Here is a 12,590-nt window from a genome sequence, read left to right as displayed (position 1 = left end):
TAATGTCACCGAAAAGCGCTACCGGATCTACTATTGCAGATACATCGAATCAGCACCACACCTCCGATTTAACATACGCACCGGCCACACTCGTGAGAATATCAGCGCACTACGTATTTGGATCCTATTCGCACAAAACCAGCAACTAACCAATATTTTCGATTGATTGGCTAAAGTAACAAGGAATGTAATTCACAAAGCTCACCATCGGTTGCATCAAAAATTTGTTTGTGAGCTCCAGAAACTTCACCGCGGACTGCGACCAATTGCATCGATTCCAACTAAAATGCACCATTCAAGGCACATTCTTAGTTTGGATCAGGTAAGTCCCTGTCCAAAGCTCGTATTTCCACCGAAAACCGCTACCGGGTCTTAAATTGCAGGCAATTCACCAATCGAAACTTCGCGATTCACGGATTAACTACTCGAGACGATAGCAGAAGGTAAACAAACATCTACACGCTCCGAGGAAAAACCACAGTTCAACATTGATTTCTACGCGATGGATGCTGTCAGAAATAGTGTTTCTGAAGGGGCCAGTATGTCCGTGAACACGAAATTGAGTGCGGTGGCGCTATCTGGGTGTGAATTCCAGCTACAATTTGAAGTTTGGCCGATGAGGCTTGCTGTCAAAGTTTGCGGTAGCAGTAACAAAAAGGGACTAAAACAGTGCCAAAACCACGAAGAGCAATTTCCGCCAGAGCATTCATAAAAGGCCCTTCCGAAAAAACGTGATAGCTTTTTATCTTGCTGGCAGTCGAAAAGTCAACATCTCACCATACCAAAACAACCCAGTGCAACAGGCTAAATTGTGATCGTGTGAAATTATTGATAATTATTAGGAATAAGTCGTTCGTAGTTCATTTAGAATAAAGTTATGTGTTAGAAATAGAATAAAAGTGGAAAAGTTAATATAAATAAACCGTGTGAGAACTTACCTGAAACCAATCGGATACTTACCTTCAACCAACCATACACCGAAACTTACCTTTCCACGGGATCACGGGAACCTGAAAAGAAAAGGAGATTGGACGAAATCTAGGACGCTGAAAATCTAAGGTACTTCACCAGCTACCAATGACTGATTATAGTATTAATGGGTAAATATTAAAATTTTCACGAGCTATAAGTAGCACCAAAACCATTGGAGACATTTAAAATATGATGTTTTTTTTTAATCCCAGAAAAAAACAAAAAACAAACTATTTGAATTCAGGACGGCATAATCTTATCAAATCAGCTATTTTTCTAATAACGTTAACATGCTGTTCTCTTGTGTTTTTTATACTATTTTTCAATGTAGAGTCTCAATTAACTGCATTTGAGATAATCAGCTTTTTTTTGTAAAGTATTGACCTGGATTATAATTTAATAGTAAATGATCATTATGTGAAATATCTGGAACCAATATTGACTATATGATTGGTGAGAATCACTCAAAGATCTCTCGAGTGTTCAACTCGAGTGGTTGCCTCAAAGTCGACTGACAACGAGATAGTTTTGATAATTGTGGAGCTGAATTTAAATAATTTCAAAAGCGTTTTTTGAGACTAACTACCTCTTCTTAATTCTGAATTTCTTAAGATTCAATGTTTTAACACGGATTTTTAAAAAATCGTAATATTTAACATTAAATTTTTCAATCTATTTTGCAATTGCTGTGTTTTTTTATTTCATTTAGAGCATGCATGTCAAACAGGGGGTGCGTGACATTTCGTCTCTTTGTTTACTATAGGCTCGTTAGTCCAGTTAGTTAGGTTTATGATATTTCTAAAATAAACAATGTTTCCTAAGCAATAAAGTTTTTAGTAGAAAGTTGTATCTAATCATAAAACAAAACTGTGAATTTCTAGCGAATAAATAAATTGGATTTTGAATCATGGCTACACAATGGTAAAAGAAAATAAAAAAAAATTGACTGCCAGTCCTACGCTTCTGAAGCGCCTTTTGGAAAATTTATGATTTGATTGCATATTAAAATTTTCTTACCATAACGGCTTTCTTGTTCTTGCTAGCCGCAGCCCGTGGGGTAGAGGATAGCCTCCAACTCTTCTAAGCCAGCGGGCATGAGATCGAATCCCGGTCACAGCATACATAGTACACTTTCTGTGGGCCATCATATCATCGAAAAATGTACGCTTTGAGTTAAGAAAAAAGAAATCTCTTCGAGGAAGCATCAAGTTTCATTGAGATTTTGCATGCGTTTGTATTCGTTTTTTTTTTGTTTTGATGATTGAAGAGCTGATTTTGAAAGTTGACATTCTGGTAGGAGTGCAAGCTGTCCGTTTTAGTATTAAAGAAACTATTATTTGGATGAAAATAAAGCAAATTCAATTTCAATAATAACTTAATTCTTACTGAAGCCTGTAGCTGAAAATTCTAAATTAGTAAAAAAGGTACTGCATTCAACATAAATCTTAAATTTCAAATAAGAAACACTCTTGACCGAATGATCATTTTTGGACATTGCTAGCAAACACGCTCTGCTCACTGAAATGTTTGTACATAAAAGCAAAGCATCAGTTGCAAAAACAAATATTGCCACAATTGCACCGCTAGAAATGTCAACACGGCCGGCAGCTGTCAACCGGATTGTGTCCATAATTTGCTGTTAGTATTGGGAAGTCGTCATCACCAAAATTAAATTTGCACATTTGTTTGTTTGTCCCGACGACGATTGATGGTTTACCTTTTTCTTGGGCCCGCTTGTTTTCTCCAGTCTGCTCGATGAGATCCTCTCGTTACAGACTCTTCTGTCATTCGAACTTGTTGATTATAACTTTTTTTTACAGACATTTTTAATATTTTATTTGAGTAGTAACAAACTTCGGCATTTGATCAACCAATCAATCAGTTTGATCAGAACGTTCCGTTTGTTTGAATTTAAAAACAAATCTAATTTTTCGACACGCCTTCCAAAAGAGACGCGCCTCTGTAACTTCAACGGCAAAAAAGCAACAACGCCACTTGGCGAAGCTTGGCAAGATCAAGTTCAAGATCGGAATAGCACCTCTGGGAAAATGTAGCGGGCTTGTAGACAAAGTTGTTTGATCTCGTCCATAACAAGCTACGTTCACGACGAAGTTGCCGTCGTCCGTCGTTTGAATGAGGAATTTGACGTGACGTAAAGTGACATTTTATTGACCGGACAGATTAACAACTTCTGCTGGTGCGAAAAATGTGGAACTCGAGCGATCTTTCGCTTCCAGATTAGTGTCTTAAACTGGTTACAAAAAATAAGTGAATTTTAGAATTTTTGTTTAAGCATAGAAAGAAGATTGCATTAAATTTAATCAAAAATTGTTTTTTCTTTTAAATTTTCCAGTGAAAACAGCAGTTCAGTACGAATTCGACGAGAAAGGTGTTGGCATCGAAAAAGGTGGTTCAGAAAAGCCGGTCGAGGAACTTCAACTCGAGTATAGCGAACAAGCCCTGGCCATTTCACCGGCTTCATCGGAAGATCAGACAGTGATGGGATCGGTGGCTGAGGATAAAACTCATCCCGCCTCGCTCATGATGCAGTTTCTGCTGTTGGTGTATCGAAATTTGCTGCAGATAAAGCGAGATTATGTGAGTATTTTAAAAACTAAAAAAAAACAAGTCATAAATAAAGCTTTTCAGACAATAAAGCATTGAGAAATTTTTGAAAATGATTCCGTTTGAGCTTTCTAAAAGACAAAAATCTTTTGAACCAAAGATATGACAAAAATGACAAAAATGACAAAAATGACAAAAATGACAAAAATGACAAAAATGACAAAAATGACAAAAATGACAAAAATGACAAAAATGACAAAAATGACAAAAATGACAAAAATGACAAAAATGACAAAAATGACAAAAATGACAAAAATGACAAAAATGACAAAAATGACAAAAATGACAAAAATGACAAAAATGACAAAAATGACAAAAATGACAAAAATGACAAAAATGACAAAAATGACAAAAATGACAAAAATGACAAAAATGACAAAAATGACAAAAATGACAAAAATGACAAAAATGACATAAATGACAAAAATGACAAAAATGACAAAAATGACAAAAATGACAAAAATGACAAAAATGACAAAAATGACAAAAATGACAAAAATGACAAAAATGACAAAAATGACAAAAATGACAAAAATGACAAAAATGACAAAAATGACAAAAATGACAAAAATGACAAAAATGACAAAAATGACAAAAATGACAAAAATGACAAAAATGACAAAAATGACAAAAATGACAAAAATGACAAAAATGACAAAAATGAAACAAATGACAAAATTGATAAAAATGATAAAAATGATAAAAATTTTAAAAAAATTACTAAATATATAAAAAAATACTAAAATTTAAAAATATCTTCCAACATTGTTTCTGGATATGTCAGGTTTAAATCCAATGGATTATTAGATTTTTCATCTCGTTAATTGAAAAATAAGTTGGAACTCATTTTGGTTTACTTTATGAGTTTCGTTGCTGGCCCAGTTGGATTCAATAAATAATTGAAAGTTAAAGTAAAAGTTCAGCCGGTTTTCATATGTCAGGAATAAATGAATAACTGAAAGCAATTCCTTTGAGCGGACAATCGTTGCTATAGCTATGGGATTGTTTTACTTAAGACACTAGCCAATGGAACTTTGTGCATTCCGTAACAACAAGAGATAAATTTTTCCCGACAGCTGCACTGATTAACGGAATAATCAGTGCAAATATCTTTGAAATCCGCAATCCGATCGACGCGGGCCGGCATCAGAAGGTACATATCTACCGGGTGCTTTCCGCAAATGGCAAATATCTCAGCTGACTGGTTTTGTTGAGTTAGAAGAACATTTCCGCGGCCTGAGTAAACGGTCATGTTACTAGAAAGGTGCCTTACACTAACATATTAAACTCTGAAACAGGTAGCTCCACTGTGGGATTTTCTATAACCAGGCTGTGATTGATCATAAGATATTTTTCTCTAAATCATTTATTTATTTATCGGTTTGACAGTCTGTTGACGTTCATGGAACGGCACGTGTAGAAATGTAAATAGATTTGAATTGCAGATCGTTTTTAATCAACTGTGTAACCAATTTATTCAACTCAGTGGGTGGGAACAAATTTCCTGCTACGTTTTTTTGATGTAGTTGGAGATAACATTACTTTTTTCTCATACAGATGTAAAGCGATACTAAATTTTCATGTTTCCTTTTAACTTTTAAAACCTTTTAGAAACATGGAAATCAGTATTTGTCCTTTATCGTTTAAAAACAAGATTGAGTGGAACTTAAACTGTAAAAAGTCTTCAACGCAGCTACGCCAATCAGCTTACAGTGAGCGTGACTAACAGCCGAAGTAATTTTAATTGAGTGTGAATGATCCCATCGTGCCGTGATTGCTGTGAGATAATTGCAAATTTTGAATGGTGGCGGCAAAGCAAAATTGGTATCCAAACCAAACGAAGACAAGCTTCGACGATCAGACACTAGACACCAAAAATAAAATAAAATAAAAAAAAAACGCAAAAACCGAATGAAGTTCCAAAGTCTCTCAACAGAGACGTTTATGCTTCAAGAAGGGAGATAATGACTCTTTGAAAAAAGAAACTCAAGTGGTAACAAAATTGATGTGCCCGCACTGACCGACAGTATGTCTAGAATGACTCCATCTAGAAAGTTTGGAGTTTGAAGTATTTCGACTAAAACCGGATTAAAATCTAAACCCGTTTTTATTTGGGAGGTCCCATTGCAAAGTTATCAAATTTTTCTTCAAATATATTATTAAAAAATAATTTTTACACCTGTTCCAATTCCAGTGCTAGACAGTGTAAGCGTAAACAAAGCGCCCTAATTTGATGTCTCAGCACATTTAACGGCAAGATCTCAAACTGGCGATACTTCCATTTTTTTCTAGACCCTAACTGTAAGACGTTCAGGTCAGTAATGAAAAAACGAAAAAAATTGATTATCTGATCCGCATATTTTTGATTAGTTTAAATTACTTTGACTTTCAAATGCCATTCTCAACTTTTTTTATTTCACAGATAAGTTTGGCTAACAACAGTTTCAAATTTTCTCGGTCACAAAATTTGTAATGCATCTTCTGATCTTGAAATTTGGTTAAAAGTTTGAAGATAGTCCAATTTTGTGATTTTTTTTTTGGAAAGCCTTTGGAGTTTTTTTTTGTTATTGAATCCAATTTTTATAGGCAACCTGATACAGAACCTGTCAAGTCTAATTAAAACTCTACCAGGAAAGCAGCTTTTAATGAACAACATTTCGAACCACTAGGTCACACTGGAAACTCATTTGGTTTGAAAACAACTTACAATTTACCGCATGCATATTGTTTACAACCGTACCGGGTATCATTTAGCATCAGCGTGTTACGTTTCAGCGTTCGGTAAAGTGAGGATTCAGTTATTCACAGCTTATTTTATCTTATGATTTTCGGTTTAGGGAAATACTTCATCAAAACTGGAATCAACATTATGCGCTACTTGTTGTAAGAAAAAATTTGAATCAATTTCCAATTGAAATAAAAATGTCAATCAATAGCTCAGAAAACTTTATTTTATAGGAATTTATTATTTACCCTTTACCGCATACGGGCTTTTAACATATATTTCAAACTTTTTTAATGCATGCAAAATTAAAACCTTAAAAAATTCTAATTTTTTTTTTATCTCATCAACATATTTCGAACAATCAGAACTATTGAAAAAACTAATTTTAAATTAATTCAAATCGAGTTTTTTTTCTTGATTTTCGAAACCCAAATGCAGTTTCAATATTTAGATAATCATTTTCTAAATTCGAAAAAAAGAAAATCAGATACCATCCTGAGCTTTTGGTTCATATTCAAATTCGCATGCGAATTCCAATACACCAAGGCTTAAAAATGGCGATCATAAATTTCAATCTCAGAATCAGATTCATCATTCGAAATTTATATTTTAACCCTCTAGAACCCATTTTATCGTTAAAAAATTCTTAGATGTTGTATTTTGTGATTACAAACAACTTTTGTTCTACGAAAAACCATACTGATAGAAAATATTTGTTTATAAAAAAAATTCAGTTACATTTTTTTTTTAAATTCAATTCAGCATCTTTGTTACATTTTTTTTTTTAGAAACGAACACAAACACATATCTCAATGAAACTTTACGTTTCCTCGAAGAGATTCCTTTTTGTTTTCTCAACTCTAAGCGTACACCTTTCGAGGATATGATGGCTAGCATCTTACAAATGCTAAAACCACCAACCCACCGAAAGTGTACTGTGTATGCCGTGACCGGGATTCGATCTCATACCCGCTGGCTTAGAAGATTTGAAGGCTTTCCTCTACGCCACGAGCTGCGGCTATTGACTATTGTAGGCTACATACTTATAAAATATTTCAGAACGAAAAGCTATGTGAAACAATGTTTTCTGAGACTTCGAAAATAATGATTTTTTATAAAATGGGTTAGATGTTCACATTTTCATTGGTTTTTTAACTTCTCTTAGCTAAAGCGAATTCCACGCACAGGTCAAACAGGTGTCATATTTATGGAATCTTAGAACAGCATTTAGCGAAAAAATTTAATTAAGTAAACTCCACCTCAAGATGGGGTTGGGCATTAGTGGGTTAATTCAGATTCACAAGTAAGATTAAAAATGACATTCACTCCTTGGCTCATATTTGAAATTAATATTGAAATCCGGAATCAGATTGTTCTATCAAGATAAAAATATCCAGATGATTGTTTCTTTGAGAAATTCAAAACGCAAGAAATCGGATACTTCTAGTTTCGTTTTCGTTTTAAAAATTTTGAATTTTTCTTCAAAATCAGTTTGTTTGTTCAGACCATTTCGAATGGGTAAAGATTAAACACCTTTTCATGTCGAAGACTGAAACTGAAGAGAGATTTTATTTTGTTTCAATTTAAAATTTCATCTTTTCCCGCGAATTTGAACAATACAGAACTATAAGAAAGGATTGACAACATTATAGCGATGCTAAGTACTTGTCCATCTTTAGGCGTTATTAATTCTAGCCAGAGTGACCAATACGTTCGAGATCGAATACAGTTCAATTCAATACTATTCAACTGATCACAAATATAAAGTTCAACTTGAGTTTATTTTGCAAGATTTGTTGAATGAAAAAAAAAACGAATTTTCAAAATTTTTAAGTACACTGTCCTTCTTAAATAATGGTCGGTGAAGCAAAAAATATAGTGTTGAAAAACACTTTGCAGAGAAGAATGAATTCAACTATTACAAAGATTGTTTGTCATGACGTGCGTAAGTTAAAACATGAGTCACATTTAATTAAAAAGCCTATGTCCGCGAGTACGAGCCCAAGAGCAAACATCGAACACAGTTGTACCGGATGAGTTTTTCAATAACGATCCGTCAACTGCACCGTTGATAAAGTCGCGAATGCCACAAAGATGGTAAAACGACTATAATCGAAACAAAAAAAAAAAAAATTAAAAAGTCAGTAGGGGAGATGGGGGCATAATGACCACCTTAAGGAAAACGGTTATTTAAACATAGAAAATAGCTATAATATGGAGGTTACATTATTGTTTCGTGTTCAGACACTTGAAAAGCCTATTCCCTAACGGGCTGAAACGCGAAAAACTAGATGAAAACGTCAAAAAATGCATTTTAAAAATTTTTGTCAAAAGCTGAAAACCAGCCACTGTAGGGGCATAATGAGAACCCCCCCTGAGGCAGTATGAGCACCATTAATCAGGGCAAGATGTGCGTTTTCTGTCAAGAAATCTAGCAGCGAATTCAACTCGATGAAGTCAGGTGAGTCGTAGATTCATCAAACAAAGCAATAACAAAATAATCTAGGTTTGTTTGTAGAATACAAACAATCCACGCACGCTCATACATTAAGTGCTTTGTTTGGAAGATGATGCTACTAGCCGTATAATGTAATAATAAAAAAATCGGTCATGAATTGTAAATGGCAAAAAATCACCTCGAACAGAAATCGAACTCTAGTCTTTTGATTACCTTTCCGACACCTTACCAATAGGCTAAATCGTCGAATTAAAATTAGTCAAGGTGTGGCTTTATAAATCAATTTTAATTCGCTGCTAGATTCTACGGCAAAAAGTGCTCATTATGCCTCGATAATATGGTGCTCTTTGTGCTCCTAGTCAACAAATTTAAGTAATAACGCGTTTAAAAATTGATAAAAGTGAAAAATCAAAATTTTATGATGGTAAAAATTGAGAAATAATGTGTACATCATGTTGCAATGCGTACATTATAGATCAAGATGATTTTAAGATCATAAGAGCTTATTGAGTGATGCTCAAAAATTATAATCTTATCGTTACTTGAGAACATAGCCGTTTTTTTTAAATATCTCTGTAAAGATGATAAGGATATTCCTGTTTTTGTGAAAAATTAATGCTATAGGAAGTACGAAACAAATCCTCATGAAAGTTTATTTGAAAAAATACGTACTTTCGTTGAAAAGAGTAGTGCTTATTATGCCTCGGGTGCTCGTTATGCCCTCATCTCCCCTACCGTCCTATTCAATCCCATCCACAGGATTTCAATTATGGAATTGTTTTTTAATGCAAAATATTTGCTAACAAAGAAATATGCAATCTTTACGTTAAAAAAATCTGCAGAAAGTTTTATATTTTCTTGGTGCATTGTTGAACATTTTTACTATTGCAGTTTTTTTCAAGGGTCAAATTTCAAACAAAAATCATGAATTTGGATTTGTAGTTTCTAAGAATCAGATTTAAGCCGCAATATTTTTCCCCTTTACTTTTGAAAATTTAATTTGTGTCCATCGATGGTTGAAATCTTTGAATTTTCTCAAGATTTTGGTAGATTTAGCTTGATTGATTTGGGCAAATAATAATATTTTTTTAAGGATTTGAAATTAAACTAAAAAAAGCAATTTACGATTCAGTTTAAAAATAACCTTTTAATTCCAATAACAAAAATGAAAAGGTTTAAAGCCGTTATTCCTTATAAAAGTTATGGCCAATCAAAGTTGATTGTTTTTAAATTGTTGATTTTTTACTAACATTCTAACAAACATTGTTGATTAGGTGCTGAAAGATGTTTGTAATTTAAATATGGATTGTTTTTTTTTCGATTTTCAAAAAAAATTTTAATTTAATTTTTAGAATTGTTTTGCATGCTATCTTCGATATTTTACACATATATACAATATTGGAATGTCGTTTGAAAAAAATACCATGGAATAATCAAGAACATTTTTTGTAAATGCATACCTAACTTAAAAGTATCTGTGCATTTCTAAGATATTTAAATTTAAATAAGTCTTGTTTAAAACAATACAATGCACAAAAAATTAATGATCAAATACTATTGGAAACACCAGATCAAGACATTTCATGCATTTCTAAATCGTTTGGCATCAAACTTGACATTTCATTTTCCGAACTTCCTTTGGCCCCCCCTTTCCGCGTGCTTTTTAAAATTTAAGATCGATTTTTGGGAAAAAGTTTTTTTTTAAGATAACACAAAGTTGTTAAAAATATACTAACAAAAATCTTTAGATGGAGCAGATTTTGCTTTTCATTAAAATTTTGTTGTTTTGACGTCATGAGTTCGAATAATATTTTTGTTCTATCCCTTTTTTTTTGGTGCTACGGCTCGCAAAATTTTTAAATTAAGCATTTTTTGCTGAATCGTAGCTGAATGAAATAATAAACCAACATAGAAAGTTTAAACTGATTTTAAAGAAGGATCGAGATTTTGATTAGATTTTCTTATTTCAGAGATACAATGCCTTAGTTAGAAACAAAAGTTATTCGACAATTTCTAGAAAATTCAATTAATAATGATATAACTTTTTTTTCTAAATTCTGACATCACAAAAGGGCGTGTTTTTAATTTATAGATATTAATTTTTTTATTTTATTAATAATCTTTGTAGAAGATGTTAAAAATTATCTGAGATTCATATTGGTTCAAAATTCCATTGAGATTTGCTCAAATCCCTGTACTTCCGTAAAACTGTTAAAAAATCAAAGATAAAACTTATGTATTTTTTTCTCGGATGTCAAAATTATTCGCAGTCATCTTAAAAGTTTATCATTTTGATTCAAGCTTAAAAAACGAATTGCTAGAAATAATAACAATGCCAAAAATGCACAGTAAATAATTATGATCATCACACGAACTTGAAAAATTAATTAATTTTACTAATACGATTCCTAATCCTGAACTAGACAATTTCAAGGAATCAAGTTTACAAATTTAACATCAATATTTTCGAAAACCCAAAAAACGAATACTAATTGGAGTTTCGATAAAAACCAGAACTTAAAGCTTCGGACATCAGAATCACAGAAGAAAAAAAATAATTATTCCAGATTTAAAAAGCAACTAAATCCGAATTCTAATATAAATTTCTCATGGTAAATAAATCATGGTTAAAAATTGTTCATCAAAAAGATAATCATCGTTGTTTATCAATCGTCTTACTTAATTTCCATGCCTTATCTTCATTTTGAATGAAAGTTTGTTAGAAAAATTTGAAGAAATTCCGCTGTATTGTGAATTGAAGAAATATTTAATTAACCTTTGAAATGTGAATTCTTGATTACGAAAATATGTATGCAAATGCAAATCACAAACTTGATGATTTAATTAAATTTGATACAAAGAAGCAACGCGATTCTATTTCAAGAGTGTCAGTGATCAAATCAGATTTAAAATCATTTTTTATATTCAAATTTTTCCAGATATCAAATAAATACTTAAAAGATCACAGTAATGACTTCACATTTTTATAAACAACATGTTCAATTCATCACTTATATATTAGCTATACTGACAAAGTACAGGTTGGAAAATTGATGATTTCTTGAATGACCAGTAAGAAATTGATAAAAATAAAAATAAGGAATTCGAAGATTTGTTGTAAGTATTGAAAGAAAATGGCAAATTACAATGTAATAGACATTGCACATTAAAATAAAGCTTTAAGATGCTACTTTGAATAATTTTTCGAACTTTTCATAGATTAGAAAAATAAAAAACGATTCAAAAAGATTATTCAAAATAAAAAGAATAAATAAATGCAACAATTAAAGATTTCCAAGCGCAGGTTTTTATTTAAGGTTTAAATTTCCTGCTCTGAATATTGAATTGCTCTGATAAAGGAAAGAACTTGTTTTTCTTATCAAAAATTAAGATTCAAAGAAGATTATGTTTTCAGATCACAAAAAATCGGAATTGAAAAAAACAATGAGCGACTCAATAAAATTCTTGAATAAAATGAATGACTATGAAATTCGTTGAATTATTTTTTTCAAATAGGCAATTAGGCCGGAACAAATTTCAAATCCTTCTTTTGTCACTCGGAGTTGGGAACATCGTGAGGGGGGGGGGGGGGGGGAGGGGTCAATAAAAAATAATGCGTAAAACAAATAAATTGGAATAAATTGCACGAAAGCTTGTATCCAACAAAATTGCATACTATATCTTTGCACAATACTTACAAATCAAGTAATTTTTATTGAAAAATTAAATAAAATCTAGACTACATTCCAACTTCGATCTTCCCAAATTTTGTTTTTTGGTCTTGTAATCTTTCGCCGCTGTGTGGCAGCA

General features: G+C 32.2%; 1 protein-coding gene across 1 annotated transcript in view; it reads left to right on the top strand.

The window, feature by feature from the left end:
- Window positions 1-12,590, top strand: part of LOC129741306 (ATP-binding cassette sub-family G member 1-like) — a 188,419-nt gene that overhangs the window by 116,633 nt on the left and 59,196 nt on the right. The window contains 1 exon segment of the mRNA XM_055733029.1: window positions 3,326-3,570. Coding sequence (XP_055589004.1) covers window positions 3,326-3,570 — 245 coding nt within the window.

Source organism: Uranotaenia lowii, chromosome 2, assembly GCF_029784155.1.
Source record: "Uranotaenia lowii strain MFRU-FL chromosome 2, ASM2978415v1, whole genome shotgun sequence".
Classification (NCBI taxonomy): Eukaryota; Metazoa; Arthropoda; class Insecta; order Diptera; family Culicidae; genus Uranotaenia; species Uranotaenia lowii.
This window is presented reverse-complemented; position numbering and strand designations above follow the sequence as displayed.